This window comes from Bufo bufo, chromosome 10 (genome assembly GCF_905171765.1).
Source record: "Bufo bufo chromosome 10, aBufBuf1.1, whole genome shotgun sequence".
NCBI lineage: Eukaryota > Metazoa > Chordata > Amphibia > Anura > Bufonidae > Bufo > Bufo bufo.
The window spans coordinates 22516769-22537279 of record NC_053398.1 but is presented as its reverse complement, the minus strand read 5'-3'; the positions used below and the strand labels follow the sequence as shown (position 1 = coordinate 22537279).

General features: G+C 47.6%; 1 protein-coding gene across 2 annotated transcripts in view; it reads right to left on the bottom strand.

The window, feature by feature from the left end:
* Positions 1-6476: 6476 nt before the first annotated feature.
* Positions 6477-20511, bottom strand: part of AGBL2 (AGBL carboxypeptidase 2) — a 41369-nt gene continuing 27334 nt past the window's right edge. The window contains exons 14-22 of one of the 2 annotated variants that reach the window (XM_040409241.1): positions 18849-18947; positions 17802-17888; positions 16686-16752; positions 16525-16611; positions 16189-16416; positions 13530-13584; positions 13185-13315; positions 7495-7619; positions 6477-6690 (exon numbers count right to left, since the gene is read on the bottom strand). In XM_040409241.1, coding sequence (XP_040265175.1) covers positions 6676-6690; positions 7495-7619; positions 13185-13315; positions 13530-13584; positions 16189-16416; positions 16525-16611; positions 16686-16752; positions 17802-17888; positions 18849-18947 — 894 coding nt within the window. In that variant the 3' untranslated portion in view covers positions 6477-6675. Of the gene's footprint in view, positions 6691-7494; positions 7620-13184; positions 13316-13529; positions 13585-16188; positions 16417-16498; positions 16612-16685; positions 16753-17801; positions 17889-18848; positions 18948-20511 lie in introns of those variants that run through there. The other variant, XM_040409242.1, reaches the window with a different exon arrangement.

Genomic DNA, 20511 nt, shown 5'->3' with positions numbered 1-20511 from the left:
TAAAAATATCAATTTCCGCTAACTTGTGCCAAAAAAAAAAAATTCTATGAACTCGCCATGCCCCTCATTGAATACCTTGGGGTGTCTTCTTTCCAAAATGGGGTCACATGTGGGGTATTTATACTGCCCTGGCATTCTAGGGGCCCTAAAGCGTGAGAAGAAGTCTGGGATCCAAATGTCTAAAAATGCCCTCCTAAAAGGAATTTGGGCACCTTTGCGCATCTAGGCTGCAAAAAAGTGTCACACATCTGGTATCGCCGTACTCAGGAGAAGTTGGGGAATGTGTTTTGGGGTGTCATTTTACATATACCCATGCTGGGTGAGATAAATATCTTGGTCAAATGCCAACTTTGTATAAAAAAATGGGAAAAGTTGTCTTTTGTCAAGATATTTCTCTCACCCAGCAAGGGTATATGTAAAATGACACCCCAAAACACATTCCCCAACTTCTCCTGAATACGGCGATACCACATGTGTGACACTTTTTTGCAGCCTAGGTGGGCAAAGGGGCCCACATTCCAAAGAGCACCTTTAGGATTTCACAGGTCATTTACCTACTTACCACACATTAGGGCCCCTGGAAAATGCCAGGGCAGTATAACTACCCCACAAGTGACCCCATTTTGGAAAGAAGACACCCCAAGGTATTTCATGATGGGCATAGTGAGTTCATAGAAGTTTTTATTTTTTGTCACAAGTTAGTGGAATATGAGACTTTGTAAGAAAAAAATAAAAATAAATAAAATCATCATTTTCCGCTAACTTGTGACAAAAAATAAAAAGTTCTATGAACTCACTATGCCCATCAGCGAATACCTTAGGGTGTGTACTTTCCGAAATGGGGTCATTTGTGGGGTGTTTGTACTGTCTGGGCATTGTAGAACCTCAGGAAACATGACAGGTGCTCAGAAAGTCAGAGCTGCTTCAAAAAGCGGAAATTCACATTTTTGTACCATAGTTTGTAAACGCTATAACTTTTACCCAAACCATATTTTTTTTACCCAAACATTTTTTTTTTATCAAAGACATGTAGAACAATAAATTTAGAGCAAAATTTATATATGGATGTCGTTTTTTTTGCAAAATTTTACAACTGAAAGTGAAAAATGTCATTTTTTTGCAAAAAAATCGTTAAATTTCGATTAATTACAAAAAAAGTAAAAATGTCAGCAGCAATGAAATGCCACCAAATGAAAGCTCTATTAGTGAGAAGAAAAGGAGGTAAAATTCATTTGGGTGGTAAGTTGCATGACCGAGCAATAAACGGTGAAAGTAGTGTAGGTCAGAATTGTAAAAAGTGGCCTGGTCTTTCAGGGTGTTTAAGCTATAGGGGCTGAGGTGGTTAAAGGGGTGTTCCGGTACTTTTATATTGATTCCTATCCTCAATATTTCAATGACTTGGATCTGACACCCTGAATCCCGCCAATCTGCTGTTCTGCAGTAGCTCTGGCTCCATCCATTGTGTAGTGGAAGTAGTTCCAGTAACCAGCTGTGTAGTTTTGGCCCCAAAGCTACTGTAGAACAGCTGATCGCCAGGGGTGCAGTGTGGGACCCCCACCAGTCAGATTTATGGCATATCCTTACTGGAACACCCCTTTAAGTCAATGGCAGACTGAGCCAATATTTTAAAGGGTGTTTTCTTTTAAAAAAAAAAATCTATAAAAAAATATTTTTGAAGCAGATAGGCTACTGTATTCATTCTTAAACTGGTTTCAAAATGTAAAGCTTGTGTAGGTCCTGTATATTTCTCATCCGTCTCATTGGGGGACACGGGCCTTGACCATAGGTATAGCTGTTGCCGCTAGGAGGCGACACTAAGCACACAAAGTGTAAGCTCCTCCCTCTTCAGATATATCCTTCCTACAGGGACTAAGCTAAATCAGTTTTAGCTTGGTGTCTGTAGGAGGCAGACCTCCCTGTGTGGCAGATCTGTTTTTTTTTTTTTCGTTTTTTCTAGCGGGAGTTTCAGGCAGTCTAAAACTGCCTGCACTCGAGACCAGGGGGTCACCCAAACCCCTATGCTCCCAGAAGAAAAGGAGGACCAGAGGTTCTAGTAAAAACCCGTATCCCGACAGCGTGCGGATCACCACAGCCTTCCACGCCGCAAGTCCCCGGTGTAGCGTCCCTCACCAAGGGGCCGCGCACCGAAGGTGGTGATCCGGCTGTAGCCAGGGGGGCAGAAGAGGCCAAAGTGCTCCCCCTTCCAGTACCCTCCTCAGGTTTCTTCGCGTCCACAGATTCCGGATGGAGTCCCTGAAGTCTGTCATTGCGTCCATGGAACCGGAGGAGTACCTATCCTCGATGGACATCAAGGACGCTTATCTTCACGTGCCCATATGCGTCAGTCATCAGAGGTTTCTCCGGTTCGCAGTGGGTCCATTTCACTACCAGTTTGTAGCCCTCCCATTTAGCCTGGCCATGGCTCCCAGGGTCTTTACGAAAGTTCTGGTGGCAGTCATAGCCCTGCTACATGCCAGAGGGACTGTAGCGATCCCTTACTTAGATGACATCCTGGTGAAGGGCATTGTTCTGGACACCCTGGAACGCTTCAGATGGATCCTGAACAGGTAGAAGTCTTGTCTTTATCGCAGGGGTTGACTTATCTGGGCATGGTACTAGACACTTATCAGGCAAAGGTGTTCTTGCCTCCTGAGAAGCTATCCGCTCTCAGTCTTCAGATTCTTCCCTTGTTGCGGCCAGCTCCGGTTCCCATTCGTCGCTGCATGCAGGCTCTGGGGCACATGGTCTCTGCCTTCGAAGCAGTTCCCTATGCTCAATTTCATACCAGAGCACTTCAGCGAGCCATTCTGCCCAGCTGGGATCGCGCTCCAGCCTCTATGGATCAGCCCATGCATCTCCTTGCCCTGGGTTCTCAGATGGTGGTTGGTCTCTCCGATGTTGACATCAGGTCGCTCGTTCCTCCCTCTCCGTTGGAAGGTGTTAACAACGGACGCAAGCCTCGGGGGGGGGGAGGGAGTGTTGGAAAATCTCTGTTCAAGGAGTATGGTCACACGAGGAACGCTCCCTTCCAATGAATGTTCTGCAGTTGAGGGCGATTCGGCTCTCTCTGCAACATTGGGCCGACCATCTCAGGGGTCGTCTGGTTCAGGTTCAGTCTGACAACTCCACGGCGGTGGCGTACCTCAATCACAAGGGAGGCAGCTGGAGCCTGGCAGCCATGGCGGAGAAACAAGTTCCAGCACAATTGGCAGTTCACATCCCTGGCGTCGACAACCGGATCACAGATTTTCTCAGCCGGGAGCGTCTAGAACCCGGCAAGTGGGCTCATCACCCGCAGGTCTTTTGAGTCATCTGCGAGAGGTGGGGTTGGCCGGATGTGGATCTCATGGCCTCACACTTAAACAAGGTTGAGGACTTTGTCGTGCGGTCCAGGAACGCCCTGGTGATTCCGTGGATTCGGTTCAAGTTTCCTTACGTATTCCCGCCTCTTCCTCTGATTCCGCGGCTCCTTCGGAAGATCAGGTCTGAGTGACTGCCCGTCATTCTCGTGGCCCCAGATTGGCCATGCAGGGAGTGGCACGCGCCCCTAGTCGTCCTTCTCGCCGACGAACCTTGGCGTCTTCCTCTTCAGGAGGACATGCTGTCGCAGGGGCCGATATTCTACCCAAATTTAGGGTTGCTACATTTAACGGCATGGCTGTTGAAGCCGCCGTACTGAAGGCTTGTGGTTTTTCGGATGAGGTGGTCCAGACCACGATTCGGGCCAGGAAGCCGTCGTCTTCAAGAATCTACCACTGGACCTGGAAGTCCTACTTAAGTCGGTGCGAGCGGCGGCAGCAGCTGTCTCCCGTCCGCTTTTCTTTGCCGCGGCTTTTGGCTTTCCTGCAGTCGGGCATGGACTTGGGGCTGGCTCTCTGCTCCCTAAAAGTGTTTGGCTCTCTCCATTCTTTTTCAGCGGAATTTAGCTTCGCTTTCGGTGATTCGGACGTTTCTGCAGGGGGTGGCGCATGCTGCACCCCCTTTCCGTCCTCCGTTGGATCCTTGGGATCTTAATCTAGTGCTCAACACTCCAGTCTTCTCCGTTTGAGCCTTTGCAGCAGGTGTCTCTGCGCTTCCTGTCTTATAAGGTGGCTTTTTTGGTTGCAATTACTTCTGTCCGTAGAGTGTCAGAACTCGTGGCTCTGTCATGTCGGTCGCCTTTCTTGATCCTCCATCAGGATAAGGTGGTCCTTCACCCTGTGAAGTCCTTCCTGCTGAAGGTGGTGTCGGCATTCCATCTAAAATGAGGAGATTATTCTCCCTTCATTTTGTCTGGGCAGTCTCATCCTCGGGAGCAGTCTCTCCATACCCTGGATTTTGTACGAGCCGTTCAGGTCTATCTGTCCGGCGGACGGATTCCCTATTCGTGATTCCGGAAGGGCCGAGACAAGGGCCGGCAGCGTCAAAGACTTTAATTTCCCGATGGATTTGTTTGGTTATTGTGGAAGCGTACTGCGTTAAGGACCGGGCCCCGCCCTTCCGGGTGACTGCTCATTCGGCTCGGGCAGTGGGGGCCTCTTGGGCGGTGCATTACGGGGCTTCGGCCCTTCAGGTATGCAAGGCGGCGACCTGCTCTCTGGGGCGTAGAGTTTTGCATACGGCAATTCTCTGATTGACGGGAGGGTTATTTGTTATGCCCACCCTTTGGGGACTGCTCTGTAATGTCCCAAGGTCAAGCATGTGTCCTCCCAATGAGACGGATGAGAGAACTCGATTTTTGTACTTACTGTAAAATCTGTTTCTCTTCCGGGGGGGACACAGCTCCCACCCATTTCTTAGTTTAAGGGCCTTTTCGGACCTGTGTGTTTCTGGGTTTCTACTAGGGCTGCAGTAAACGATTATATTAGTAATAGAGTATTCTACTGATTATTTTTTACGATGAATCGAGTACTCTAATAAGAAGAAATTAATTAAGACTGTTTTCCTTAATAAAAACTCATCAGACCCCCTGCCACAGTACCCAACACCCTTCGTTCCCCCCCTGTGCGATCAGCCCAAGTGCATCAGTTCCCCCTCAGCTCCACTATCCCCCAGTGCCATCAGCTCCGTTCCCCCAGTGCCATCAGCTTGCCCCCCTAAGTGGTGCCAGTACTTACCTTTCCTGTAGGGGCGCCGCCCCACAGCTCCTCAGTCTTCTTCTCCCTGCGCTGCAATGTAGTCCTGACGTCACACAGCGTCGGGTCATAGTGCACGTATGTGTCAGAGCTGAAAGTGCAGCGTGGTGTGGGGCCGGCGGGTGACCATAGAGCAGTAAGTAATAGCAAGCGCTAAACTCCCGCTCCGTGGTCACATGACACAAACGAATCCTCGATGCAAAAAATTTGCATCGAGGATTTTTTTGTGTCGAATTACTCTATTCAATCGAGTAATAGTTTCAGCCCTAGTTTTACATAGTGTGATTTTCTTTTTGTCTTGCTTCTCCTACTGCTTTTGCACTAACTGATTTAGCTTAGTCCCTGTAGGAAGGATATAGCTGAAGAGGATGAGCTCACACTTTGTGTGCTTAGTGTCCGCCTCCTAGCGGCAAAAGCTATACCCACGGTCAATGCCTGTGTTCCCCAATGAACGGAAGAGAAACTGATTTTACGGTAAGTACAAAAATCTAGTTTTTATGCTAAGAACAGGTTCAGAAGGTTAATGTGTTTCTTATATAATACAGGTGCGTTACGGCTGTCTGAATAGGGCCTGAGGGGTACGTGGCAGATTTCTGGTTCATACATCTCAATTGTAAAAATCCTTGAAGCCTATGCAGCAGAAACAACTCCATTCAGATACATGGAACAAATATTTTGGGTACGTGCACACTGTAGCAAGCAAGTCTATAGGACAGGGATCAGCAATGTTGTGAAACTACAATTCCCAGCATGCTCCATTTATTTCTGTGGGAGTTCAGACTACAGCCGGGCAACTGTTCTTAAGTGAAAGGATTTGTCCCCATGTTATTTGGTTACCACGAAATAAAGAAATGTGCAACAGAACTACATCATGAGTGCTGGAACCATCTTACTATCCATGATCTGAGGACTAACCTGCTTTGTTCCGTGCACATGGGGTAGGATTTATAAGGTGAGCTGGAAAATCAATATCAACTCTGTACAGTTGAGCAGGTGTGCCTGCTGGGAGTTGTAGTTGCTGATCCCTGCTATAGGAGGAAATAGGGAAAGGAGCGTTCCAGTTCAGCTGTTTTCCCCCTTATATCCTTTTATGAAGAACTGCAGCACTTTTTGCTGCTCTGGTTTTGCTCCAGTTTAGAGTCTGAATACCCTAAACGTTTTTTTTTTTAATGCAGTTTTTGAAGCCAAAATTAGTAGCGGCTTCAGTAGTTTGAGAAATTATAAAGGACAGATACGATTTAACCTCTTTTTGTTTTTAATCCACTTGTTCCAGCTTCTAGACTTGTGGCCGTACACCTAGTGCGTATTGACTTGCATACTGGGCCTCACGTATGAAATGATGGACATTAGTCACCACTGCTCCGTACAAATAATACTTTATAGAAATGTATTTAACAGCAAACTGAATACAGGTATTGTCAGTGCAATGATTTAGAACAATACCAGGAGATGTGTGCATGATTGAGATGAACGCAGCAGCTTGTGTGGATTTAGTCTTCACAGCCTGTTCTTACCGATGCCGGGAATTTGGGTGGTTTTAGAAAATCGGATGCAGCTCTTATTACACTGCCGGATGCTGAAACAAAAAGTAGAAAAAAGGGGACCTGTAATCACGAGTAGAATCGCTCATCTCATAGGGTTGTGCGCCTAAGGATGGTTTCACACTAGTGTTAAAAAGATCAAACAGGGAACACCTCTGAATGCCGACATCTATAATGGGGACTGGCGGAGATGAAGCAAATATGCAGAGAATTGGCCAGACAAAAACCACTGTGCGCAGCAATATTTGTCCGGCTGATTCTCTGCATATTTGCCAGGTTGCGGCGGGGACCCATTATAGTTAACGGGACCGTTGTGCATTCATGTAGCGTCCAGCAGGCTGTTCCCTGTCAGATCTTAAGGGCTCATGCACACAGATGCGTGCGGCCTGTGCCCGTATGGCGGGCTGCAAACAGAGGGGCTGCAATATACGGGTACCAGCCACGTGCACTCTGTTTGTTGAACCCTTCTCTTTTGTGCAGGGATCTGTGTTCAGTAAATTATAGGGCCTGAAAAGAGACCCAGCACTCACATAGGAGGATCTGTTTTAGGCCTCATGCACACAACCGTTTTTCGGGTCCGCATCCGAGCCGCAGTTTTTGCTCGGGTGTGTACCCATTCACTTCAATGGGGCCGCAAAAGATGCGGACAGCACTCCATGTGCTGTCCGCATCCGTTGCTCCGTTCCGAGGCCCCGCAAAAAAAAACATAGCATGTCCTATTTTTGTCCGTTTTGCAGACAAGAATAGGCATTACTACAATGGGCCGCCCGTTCCGTAAATTGCGGAAGGCACATGGGCAGCTTCCGTACGCAACGGTTGTGTGCATAATTTCCTTTTACCTTGGTAAATGCCATGTCTTCTGAGGCGCTTGTGGTGAAGGAGTCTGACTTCTTAATCTTTTGCAATGATCTTGCTGGGTTTGAAATATCCTTCTTTGCTTTCGACGGGAAGTTATCCAAAAAGTCTGCAACATGGACATTGGTAGAGTTAGGACCCATAGAGATGACTGGGATCCATCTCAACCCTTTTCTACACAAAAGCATACTGTAAAGTAGTGTGAAGTGTGGGGCTTAAACTGGTCGAACGCATGGACGGGCAGGACCGGCCAACCATATAAAGTGTATGGGGAGCTCCTAACGCAAGCAGAGAGAGGGACAGAAAAATAGTTCTGTTAGATTACAACATGCCCGATCTTTGTGTTTAAAGGAGACAAGTTGCACCAGAGGACTCTGGGGGCGGCTTATTCCACAGCCGAGTGTACATGTGGTGGATAGTTTTCAGCAAAACAAGCATTAAAAGGGTTTTCTGAGACTTTATAATGGATGACCTATCCTCTGCATAGGCTATCAATATCTGATTGGTGGGGTTCTGAGACCCAGGACTCCTGCCTATCAGCTGTTTGAGAAGGCACGGCCCCCTCCATGCTTACCAAGCACAGCTCTGTACATTGTATAGCGGCTGTGTTTGGTATCACCGCACAGCCCCATTCACTTATGAGCTGCGCATAGGCCATGTGAGCAATGAATGTGATGTCACTGGTTTAGGGGAAGCAGTAGTCTAGGCGCTACTGCCAGCGTCTTCTCAAACCGCTGATCAGCAGGGGTTAGTGGTTACCTCGGGTAAAAAAGAAAGTAGCACTAAGTTTCAGACTACAACTTTTGAGATCCCCTGACATTCAGTTTGCAACCTGCTCTTAGTTTCAGACTTTCTCATGAATGGCATTGGGGGACACAGCACCATGGGTATATGCCCAGCTGCCACTAGAAATAAAAAGTGTTGGCTCCACCCAGATGGGCTATACCCTCTGCACAGACACCAACCTAACCAGTTTTAGTCTAGTGTCCTTAGGAGGCAGACATGACCTGCTCTGTTTTTTTTTTTGCAGGTCTTGCTGCTTTTTTTCTTCTTCTCTTCTGCAGGTCTCGGCCTGCTGCAGGATGGGGCTCCATCGTGGATATCCACTTTAGTTGCAGCCCCTGCGGGCGCGTACTCTGTGTACCTCGCTGGTCACCCAGTCCCCCATACTGCATCCCGGCTATCTCACATCTGTGACGAGTTTGCCGAAGAGGTGACCCTGCTTCGCCTGAAGACTCCGGACAGTGAGTATTCTCCCCTGTCCCCTTCGTCCCTGTCCCATGGGTTTTAAGAGTAGTTCCCCTTCTCCAGTCTGGGGGTGGGAGTTCTTATTCAGGGAGCCTGTCAGGTACCCCTGTTTCTCCTGAAGGGGGTTGGGGGGAGTCTACTCTCCACATTTGGGGGGGCCCTTGTTCCCCCCCCTCTTTATTTGTTCGGGCCCCTGGTGCTTCATCTCCCGGGCCTTCTTTTACTAGGCTGCATCTTTCCTGCCCTGTCCTCTGGCCCCTGGTGCTTTGTTTGCCCCGATTTTTTCCTCCCTGAGCGTCGCTTCTCCCCAGGAGCCCCCCTCTCCCTCTGTTCCTCCTCCTCCTTTCCCGGCCGCGCCATTAATGGAGGCCCCAGCTTTTTCTTCGCCCAGACCGCATCCTTCCCGCCCCCCCCCCCCCCTTGCTTCCCGGGCTTTTTCCTTGGCCCCTCCCCGCTTCCCTCGGCTCTTGGGAGGGGTCTCCTTCCCCTCCTATCCCAGTTTAGCGCAGGCTTTTGCGGTGGGCAGAGTTTTGCCTACTTTCTTGCCTGCTTTTCTTCTGGGCCTCCATTTTGTCAGCACTCCTTAGGGATGCTCTGCAGATCCCCCTGCAGCCTTCCTGGCACGCTCCTGCGACTGCTGCAGCACCTCTTCGGGGACACAGCACCTGGGGTCCGGTAGGACAGCCTCTAGCTGGCTTTTTTCAAGCACCCAATCAGCCCTCATGTCCTCTTCCAGAGAAGACTCCCATCCCCAGACCACCCTCGGGGTCGCCACGTATTATACGTGCGCCTGTTGTAATAAAAAGTTGCCATGCGGTCAACCTGAACCTGTTTGTGCGCAGTGCCTTGCCCCCAGAAACTCTCAGGATGCCCTGACTACCCCTTCTGTGTCTGTTCCTCCTGGAAGGGCTGCCTCCCTGTCCCAAGCCATAGGGAACCTTGCCTGACTCCCAATCCATGGTTGATTCGCTGAACCGCTTGCCTGCCCAAACTGCAGCCGCCTCTGTCCCTCCCAGGGACTCCTCAGCGGACAGGGCACGCTCACGTTCAGACACCAGGTCCCGCAAACGACCTTGGGTTGTCACAACCATGTGCCGTTCCTCCTCGGGTCACTCCCAGGAGATGTCTGAGGCTGGCGACGAATCCTCCCCTGCCGCACCTTCCGCCGCCTTGGGGGACACCTCTGACTCAGATTCCGTATCGGAGCAGAGCACAGCCCTGTCTGCGGCCATGCAGGATCTCATCAGGTCAGTTAGGGATGCTCTCCACGTGCAGGAAGACCCCTCCTCTTCGGCTCAGGAATCCATATCATTCTGCCGTTCCAGGCATCCCGCTTTGGTTTTCCCTAACCATGCGGATCTGGACGCACTCTTGGCCAAGGAGTGGCATCATCCGGATAGGCGTCTTCAGCCCGCCAAGAGCTCGGACATCCTCTTTTCCTTTTCCGAGGAGTCCATTTCTATGTGGTCTGTCCCTTCTCAGGTAGACCCAAAAGTGGCCCGACTTGCTAAGGCTACCACCCTTCCTTTGGCCGACGTGGCTTCCTTGTCTGATCCGTTGGACAAGAAGATTGACTCATTGTCCATGTCTGCATTTGTCGCAGTGGGTTCCCCTATACGTCCCGCCTTTGCTGTGTCATTGGTGGCTAAGGCCTGTGTGGTATGGGCCAAACAGCTTGTTCGGTCTTTACCCCAGGAATCCTAATCAGAGAGAGCTCCATCTCCTTGCTTCTCATCTTCTCCAGGCATCCCGGTATCTTTGTGATGCTTCCCTGGAATCGGCACGCCGCTCTAGCAGTGCGGCTGCCAGCTCGGTGGCCATCCACCACACTGTTTGGCTTCGTGCCTGGGCAGCGGATGCCACCTCCAAAAAGGCGCTCATGTCTCTTTCCTGGGTGGTAGACTTTTCGGGAAATGCTTGGAGGAGCTTATTTCTGAGGCCATGGGTGTGAAAATTTCTCTCCTGCCCCAGAACCGGCCCCGCCGTCGTCCTATGTCTGCATCGCAATCTCAGCGCTTTTGTTCCTTTTGGGATTCCTCTTCCCGTCAGGATAAAAAGACGGTTCGGCCTTCCTTCAAGGCCAAGCCCTCCTGGCACGCCCGCCCTAAGCCTTCCAAACCCCAGTCTGCAAAGCAGTTCTCTGCATGACGGGTTTCCCCCGCTCGAGTTGCCTCCTCGAGTGGGGGGGAAGGGGGGTCGGTTGCTCTCCTTTCAGGAGCAATGGAGCGTGAGCGTGGGAAACGCCTGGGTTCTGGAGGTTGTGTCCTCCGGATACAAGATAGAATTCTCCGCCCCTTCCCACAGGCCAGTTCTTCCAGTTGTCACCGCCCAGGTCCCCCTCCCGGGTGGGGGGGGGGGGGGGGGGGGGCGCTTTTTTTTCAGGCCATTCATTCACTTCACGCTCACGGAGTGATTGTTCCCGTCCCGACATCGGAACGTTTTCAGGGGTTTTACTCAAACCTCTTCACTGTTCCCAAGAAGGACGGTTCTCTGGCCCCATTTTGGATCTGAAGGTGCTCAATTATTTCGTCCGTGTCCGCCACTTTTGCATGGATTCCCTCAGGTCGGTGATAGCAAATTGGGAGGACAAGTAAATGTTTCTATCTATATCGCGGTCAAAAGATTAGATGTAGACATTAGTACAAATGATCAATTATTGTTGGTGTAACATAGCCATTGGTTCCCAAGTTCTTACTAATGCGTCAGCTCCTCCATGCGACACAATTGATGTACCTTCTGAACCCATTGTTGTTCCGAAGGAGGGAGTGGTTGTAACCATAGTAGAGGAATAAAACCTTTGGCTGCAGCTGATCGGTGTGTCAGTAACGAGCCACGAGATGGGCGGAACTGTTCAATGGGTTGGGCCAAAAGTACCAAACCTTCCGTAACAGTGAATTCTAGGGAACTTAGAGCATTCATATATTTCTGAACTATTGTCCAGAAGGAGCTAACCACCGGGCAAGACCACCATATGTGCCTCAGAGATCCTATATTCTCATGGCACCTCCAACATAAGTTTGTGTCTGAGAGGCCCATTTTAAATAACAGTTCAGGTGTCTTGTACAACCGACACTTATAATGGTTTTCTTGTAGTTTGATGCATGGTGAAAAGCCATGTGAGTGAATCAGAATGAACTGCCTATCTTGGCCTGAGAGCTTCACGTCCAACTCCTTTTCCCAAGCCTGTAAGAAGTCTGGGGATTCAGCAGAGGAAGTTAATAGTAGATGGGAGTAAACCGATGACCATCTTTGTTTAGTGGTTTTATGGAGTAGAATCAGCTGTTCAAACCATGACTATTGTCTAGAGACCGTTTTTGATAATGAGAATAGTGCACATTTTGCTCTAAAGTGTTCATATTGTAGGAAATGTATGTTTAGGGACTTCATCTGCGTCTGTAGCATGTTGTGGTCTGGTATCCTGTCAGCAGGCATACATGTTGTGATATTTATGTCTCGCAATTTTGACCAAAATTATCTCATAGAGACAATGTCTTGTTGTACTATATGAGGTAAGAGAGAAGCTGGTAGCAGAGGTGAGGTGCCCTCAAACAGCACACCAGACCTACTGATAGATTGCCACAGTCCTACCGTGCCACCCACCAAAGTGTTGGAAAAGGTATGAATATCCTTGTTCTCTGGAAGCCTTAGTCTGTTTTTTTTTATGCTTCTACTGCTTTCGGACCAACTGGTTAGTTTGGTGTCTGTGCAGAGGGTGAAGCCCATCTGGGCAGAGCCAACACTTTTTCTTTCTAGTGTCAGCTGGGCATATACCCATGGTGCCGTGTCCCCCAATGCATCGAACGAGAAAAGGATTTTACGGCAAGTACAAAATCCATTTTTTCTAACATGGATGTGTCTATTCCAGAATTTCCTGCTGGGTGTGAGGCTTGTGTGTCCAGGACACTGCTCTCTTCACTAACTCTCATGTATTAGCACAACTTCTTTCCTGGACTGATTGTCCTTTCTACAGCTCATGAGGGATCTCCTTGCACTTGTACTGGCAGTCATTGATACTAACCAAAGCGTGATTCCCCATAACCCAAAGAGTTTGCTGTAGGAGCTAAACTTTCCCACTACACTTGTACACAACATATAGGATTCCAACTCTTCCCTCTGCAAACAGCCTTGTGTGTTTTACTTACTATCTACAGCCTGTGTGATCTGCTTGCTCTCAAAACCAGGACATTTCCAACCTCACCAGTCTCTGATCTGCCATGTACAACCTCCTCCCCCTCCCTGCTATCTCTAACACCGAGAGAAAGGCGGGAGAGTCGACACAGCCAAGAACAGTGTACTATCTGATCTATTTCAAAAGCAGCAGGACAGTCAGGTATGTGAAGGAATTACACACATGGTAGAGAGTTGCTTACTTTAATAAAATCCATGACAGATATGACAAAACTATTTGCAGAGAATGGACATTTACCTGAAGTCACCAGAGCCATCAGTGATTCCTGGCGCAGCCGGCTGTTTCTCCGGACCACAGGACTAAGGCTCAGCTGCAGATCAACTGTAGATGTTTCTAAGTGTTTCTGCCTCTCCAGAGTTGATGCAAAACTAAAAATTTAAAATTTATACAAGACATTATAAACCCAGAACCTCTGGAGATCCAATGATCATCTCCTATTGATTGATGACCCAAAAAGATCAGATGGAATAACATCCATTGGTAACTTTAGTAAAAATCGATTCTAGTGATTGATTACATGAATCCTGACTGTGTTCTTTTTAAATCGTTGTCCACCTCGAATAGGACATGAAGACGTCTTACCTATATGGCTTTGTTCCCACAGCTGGTATAAGAGGCCGAGATGTAAAGGACTTTTCTAAACAAGAGATAGATAGATTTAAATTAGAGAGGTAACATCTTTCCAAAATGTTCTTTAGTTCAGGCAAGGGCCATATGCAACTTATGGAAAGCAGGATCATGCACAACCATGATAAATTACAAATTCTTGTACACGCCCACAAAATCATTATGAAGTTCTAGCCACAAGCAATACTGTAGATTAAACATAGTCATTATATCAGTGGTATATGGACAAGAAAGATCAGGACAATGCAACATGGGGTTAATAATCACTGTGGCATTGTGAACACAGCCACTCTTATATAATGCACCAATACTACCAAATGTGCATGGTGGTGGGGGCCTTACGATAAAAGAGCAAAGGCTCATTCATCGGGTGAAATCATCATTGATGCAGTTATAAAAATCTCTGTTTCTGGACATCAGATCATCCTGTGTAAACTAGGGTTGTTGCGGGTATCTTACCGGGATTTCCATTTTTTCGATACTGGGCTGCGCAGTCTACTGTAGTATCTCTGAACATGAGCGCGCTGCTGTGAGTGCGCTCAGGTTCTCTCAGCAGCACAGGGGAGAAGGAAGCAGTCTCTCCCTCCCCCCTGTTCTGCTGCTGCCACCAATGAAAGGAGAGAGAGGCGGGCGCACTGCACCACCAATGATAGGACTTTTCCTACACAGAGCGGCGCCCAGAGATGTCCCAGCACTTACCATTATTCCTGGGCGCCGCTCCGTTCGCCCGCAGTGCCCCATTACTGTCTCCTTTCCTGCTCCATATGCTAATTACTATCGGAACAATTGGGAGGAGACATCAGCTTCTCTAGTGGGTGTTCCTTCTCCCTGCGCTGCGATTGGACAGCGCTACAGCCAGGGAGAAGGAACGCTCACTAGAGTAGCTGATGTCTCCTCCCCATTGCTCCGATAGTAATTGGCATATGGAGCAGGAGAGGAGACAGTAATGGGGCACTGCGGGCGAACGGAGCGGCCCCAGGAACAATGGTAAGTGCTGGGACATCTCTGGGCGCCGCTCTGTGTAGCCTAATACTTAAAGACTACTTTATGGGTCCAGACTTTAACACATAATACAGGAGGCGGGTGGCGGCAGCAGAATCGCATTGCCGGCACCCTGCCCCTGACAGGGAGCTGCGATAAGCGGCACCTGAGGGGTTAACTGCCGCTGATCTGCCAGTACCTGCCTCCTGTATTAATGGTTAATTATCACTGGTGGCGCAGTGCCCCCTCCACCCAGTATTAAAATCATTGGTGGCAGTTGCCACAGGGTCCTCTCCCCTCCCCCTCATTGGTGGTGCAGTGGCAGCTTCTGATCGGAGCCCCAGCAGTGTAAGCCTGGGGCTCCGATCGGTTACCATGGCAGCCAGGACGCTACTGAAGCCCTGGCTGCCATGGTAACATCCCTGATGCTGTGTGCACAGAGCAGCAGGGAGAGTGTAAAGTCATTTTCACCCTGATAGAGATCTATCAGGTTCTAGCCCCTAAGGGAGGGAAATAGTTATTAAATAAAAAGTGTAAAAAATAAAATAAAAAAAAAGTTAAACAAAACCCACCAAAATATTATATATGAATCACCCCCTTTCCCAATTTCACATATAAAATGTATAAACAATAAATAAACATTACATATCGCCACGTCAGAAAAGTCCAAACTATTAAAATATGAAAAAAATCTATGCGGTGCACGCCGGAACAGAAAAAATAAATAAAAACTGCGCAATTCGCCATTTTTTTAAATGCAGAATGCACGTGGCTTTTTTGGTTTAATTTTTTCGCGTGGTATCGAATATCGCAATACTTTTTTATGGTATCGAAACCGAATAAAAAATTTGGTATCGCAACAACTCTAGTGTAAACAGGAATCTGCTGCCCAGAAACAATGGGGGAGATTTATTAAAGCAGCCAATCAGATTCCACCTTTCATTCTCCAAAAGGAGCTGTGAAAAATGAAAGGTGGAATATGATTGGTTGCTTTAGGTATCTAAGTCAATTCTACTTTACACCAGTTTTATAAATCTTCCCCAATGAGTCTATATGGGGACGAGTCCCCAAGAAGAGGAGATGATTGCAGCATTGCCCTCTGGCAATTATTGGGAAAAAATGGTTCGTTCCTGATAATTGCCTACAAAGTTGTCCCGTGTAAAGAGGTCTTTAGTCGGCTGCATCTGTGCCAGACATCAGTGCTTCTTGGTGTATAGTTGGCCACTAAGGCAGAATGGAGCAATGACCAGGATGAGGATTCATATGCTGGTTGTATGGAGATATGATAGAAATGCACATGTAAATACTTTGTGACCTGTTCACATCAAGCTAGGGTCCTACGCATGGTGACACACTGGGAAGAACTCCAGACGTATATGCAAAAGGCTCCATTCACCCAACGGAGGCCTCCTCAAGTAGAAATGTGTCTGAATACCTTTTTTGCACAGGAAAGTGTAGTAGACAATTATTTTCTATGAAAAGGCATCCCGTAAAGAAAAATCGACTTTCGACAATGTAAGTCTATGTGTAATTTAATACCTTCCACTGGAGATATAGTATGACAAACCCGCTAAACACGTAATGTGAACATTGCCTTACTGTGTTCCAAATTGTGACCAGAAGATGCACGTACCTCTTTTCAGAACGTGATCAGATACTTGGCTTTTGTCATTGTTGTAATTGAGCATGGCGTGGAAAGGTGGTGGGTGCTGTTTGATAGAGGAGTCGTCTTTGGAGATCGGGGGTAAGTTGGCACGTTGAATGACTGTAATGATGAGAGGAAGGCGATTTCCACCAGCAGGCTCACGGGACTTTACCGTGCCATGACGAGGACACACATGATCAATGGAGGAGAAATCTCCTGAAGGACAAAAATTGGCCATCTCTGGTACATGTTCTATCACAACCTAGATTTAGTTCACCATAGGAGACCACGCAGGTACCTGGTACACAAGGGCAGCTGACTCACCAACAAAGGAGGTTGGGAGTCTGTTGATCAGCTGGGTCTTCACAGAGATAGATTCTGGCTTGCGGGAGAAGGAAAGGGTGGGTTTTTCTGGAAGTCGCAAATGAAGACATTTATTATCTGAAGAAGCTTTTCAAAAGGAGTCGGTTTCTTTTTTGACGTACCTGACATTTGCACTGTAGATGTCTGCACCACATCAGGTTGTGATAAGGAGCTTTCATGGGACTTCACCTGACAAAAAAAATATAAGGCAGCCTTAAAGAGGTTTTCTGGGCTTTTAATATTGATGACCTATCCTCAGAATAAGTCATCAATAGATCAGCGGGGGTCCGACACCCCCGCCGATCAGCTGTATGAGGAGGCTGTGTGTGCAGGGCGTACGTGCAGTCTCCCGTCTCTCTCTTCCCGCTCTGTGGTTGCTTTGCCATGGACAGCAGCAGGAAGGGAGACGGCACGTGCACACTTGGCGCGCTGTCTCCTCATACAGCTGATCGGCAGGGGTGCTGGGTGTTGGGCCCCCACCCATCTGATATTGATGACCTATCCTGAGGATAGATTATGAATATTAAAAGCCCTTTAAGAGCTCTTTACACAGACGGAGAATCTTAAAGATAATCGCTAACAAATGAGCAATTATCTGGCAGTGTAAATGTACTGCCAATTACCCGATGAACGAGCAAATCCGAATCGGGTAAGCCGATCGTTTGTGCGTACTAAAAAAATTGTTGTTTGCCGGAAAACAACAATTCAGTTTGCGGAACAGGGATGGCATTAGCGATCGCTCCTCCCCATCTCTGGAGGAGATCACTGCATGTAAATACAGCGGTCTCCTCCACCAGCGAGCAGCAGATTGGCGGGAAGGAACGCTTCCCTCACGATAATCTGCTGCTCTGTCGTCACATGTAGAGGAACCTTTAGAAACCTAGGGCAAAATTATCCAGCACACCATGTAACCACCGTGAGGAGTGCAGTACAGAACTCCTTCTTGGGTAACAGCTGTTGCCCATAATCTGAACTGCTGTGGGCCCCAGGAACCTGCCATGTAGTGGACTGACCCTCATCCCATTGCTACGGTCTAATGGGTTGTTTCCAGAGGAGGTTTTCAAGGTTATGGTCTGCTATTACACCTCAGCACCTTTTAAGTGAATAGGGCTAAACTGCAATACCAGGCACAAACCAGGGGGGTGCTATTTTTAGGGGAACAGTAGTTTCTCGTATACAAAATATTGTGAGCACAAAAGTACATAGACTATACATTTAGAAGCTGAATGATCACTTACCTTCCGTTTTTTTTTCTCTAGATCTATTTTGCCAGAACTTTTTGAGGGTGTGGATTTGGCCGTTTGGTTAGATGGCTCAGTAACGTCCTATGAGAATGAGACATTGTGATGAGAGGCAAGGATTTATTAATAAATAAGGCAAAATGTACAGGACATGCTGCCCACATTTCTCCTTCTATGAAACTGGCCCTAGTGGGTTTGAGTTAGGGTCAGGGTTAAAAATTAGATTGTGAGACCCATGGACCAACGTGAGCAGTGGCAATCTCTGTACAGCGCTGTGAAAAAGCGAAATAAGCAAGAGAAATAAATCTGGTTTCACGAGGAAACTAAACAACTCAGAGGATCGATCAATAATAAAGAACAGATAATCACTTACCTAAAAGATCCCCCGCGCCTATTCTCCTGGCAGAGCTTTGTTTTCCCGGCTGCAGTGGTGACACCACGTAGACACCACATGACTGCTGCAGCCAGTGCACTGCTGAAGCAGATGATTGGCTGAATTGGTCACATGTTGTTGATGTGATGTCACCACTGCAGCCAGGAAAACTAAAGGGGATCTGTCAGGTAGGTATTCATCTATTCTTCGAAACAGTTCGATCCCTTGAGTTGTCCAGTATCCTCTTTAAACCAGACAACCCCTTTAAGAGAGGCCATTCATAGAAGATACTGGGGTTCAGACCCATCAATCTGCAGAACAAAAGGCACCATCAATGTATTTACCAAAAGGATAAGATGCGTTATGTAGCAATGTCTGCTGAACTCCAGTTATGAATATGTTGGTAAGCGACAGCAGATCTTCACATTTGCTATATAAAATATTAAAACCTGGAGCCATTATATTGAGAAAAGAAAATCCAAGCAATCGCCCTATGAGTCCATCAGCAGAATACAGGCTGTAATGTACTATACCGATAGTAGGAATTACCATGAATACAATTCCCTCATATACAACACTGCGTTCTACAAGTCCATAAAAACAATCTGGCTAATGAGACTAAAGACAAAGTACTTCTATTTTTCTCTTCTAAGTGGAAATTCGATTTTTACCGTATCGTCACGTGACTTTGGCTTGTGTTTGGAACTGCGTTTCTGATACATGTGGTTCCTCTCCTTGCGAGACCTCAATCGTTTTTTCTTCTGAGAAAACTGAAGAGGAGGCGATTAGGCAGTGAATACAAAACATCAGTAAATGAATGGTTGCTGATGGAGTAACAGGTCATAGGTCAGCAAGCACCCAGTAATAACAATTCAGCTTTGCGCTCTCTGCAGGATAGCGGTACCTTTTTAAAGGGTTGTGCAGAGGAGTAATACTGATGAGCTTTCAATGATCATCAAGTACAGATCACTAAAGGGCCAGTGAGGAAAAAAGATGATCATCAGGTAATTGGCACATATGTACTGAGGCAAATAAGCCTTATGCCTAGGGCCTCATGCACACGAACGTATTTTGTTTCCGTGTGTGTTCCGTTTTTATTGTGGTTTGGATGCGGACCCATTCATTTCAATGGGTCCGCAAAAATTGCGGAGAGCACACCGTGTGCTATCCACATCCGTATGTCCGTTCCGTAGCCCTGCAAAAAAAATTGAACATGTCCTATTCTTGGCCGTTTTAGGCATTGTTACAATGGATCCGCAAAAAAAAAAAACTGATGGCACACGGATGTGTTTTTTTTCTGCGGATCCGCAATTTGCGGACTGCAGAACACATATGGTCGTGTGCATGTAGCCTTATTCACACAGTCAGTGATTTTCAACCAAAACCAGATGCGGGTCTAAACACAGAACAGGTACAGATCTTTCCCTCTGTGTAGGCGTCAATCCCGGTTTTGGCTCACAATCACTGATGGAAAACGTTGACCGAGCACTGACTGTGTGAATAAGGCATTGGGCCTTATTCACACAGTGTTTTGCATCAGTGATTATAAGTAAAAACCAGCAGCGGAACCTACACAGAGATAAGGTATAAATGGAAAGTTCTGCACCTCATCTGTTTTGACCTACACCTGATTTTGGCTCAAAATCATTGATGGAAATCACTGATCAAACACTGATGTGTGAATAAGGACTCCGTTATGGGGGAGCCTTTAAGGGCAATATTTCCTGGGAAAAAGTATGCAAAATAGCCCTTCTCCTGAAGGAAGAAACCTCTCTGTAGGGTCACCTATAGGTGACTACCTGTCAATGTCCCACCCTTTATACAGCCTTGAAACACACCAGAGATATCAGTCAAACCAGCAACACTTATGTGTAGACAGCGAAAACTCACAAAGTGCTGTCTACAGAGGGGTGCGACTGGTTTGGCAGGTGTCCCTACTCATGTTTCAAGACTTTATAAAGGGTCGGACTTTAAAGGGATTTTATGACTGTTTTATACCGATGACCTATCTTCAAGATAGATCGTCAGTATCTAATCAGTGAGGGTTCTATACCCGGACCGCTGTTTGAAGATGCTGCGGCACTCCAGTGCCACTAACAGCACCGTACATCGTATAGCGGCCATATTTGATGATATTGCACTCCAGCCCTATTCACTTCAAATGGGACTGAGCTGCTCCTAAGCCACGTGAGCGAGGAATGCGACATCACTGGCTTAGGGTAAGCCGTGAGAAGGCCGCGGCACTCACTGGAGAGCTGCCGCCTCCTCAAACAGCTAATTGGTGGGGTCCCGGGTGTCAAACGCCCACCTATGACCTATACTGAGAATAGATTA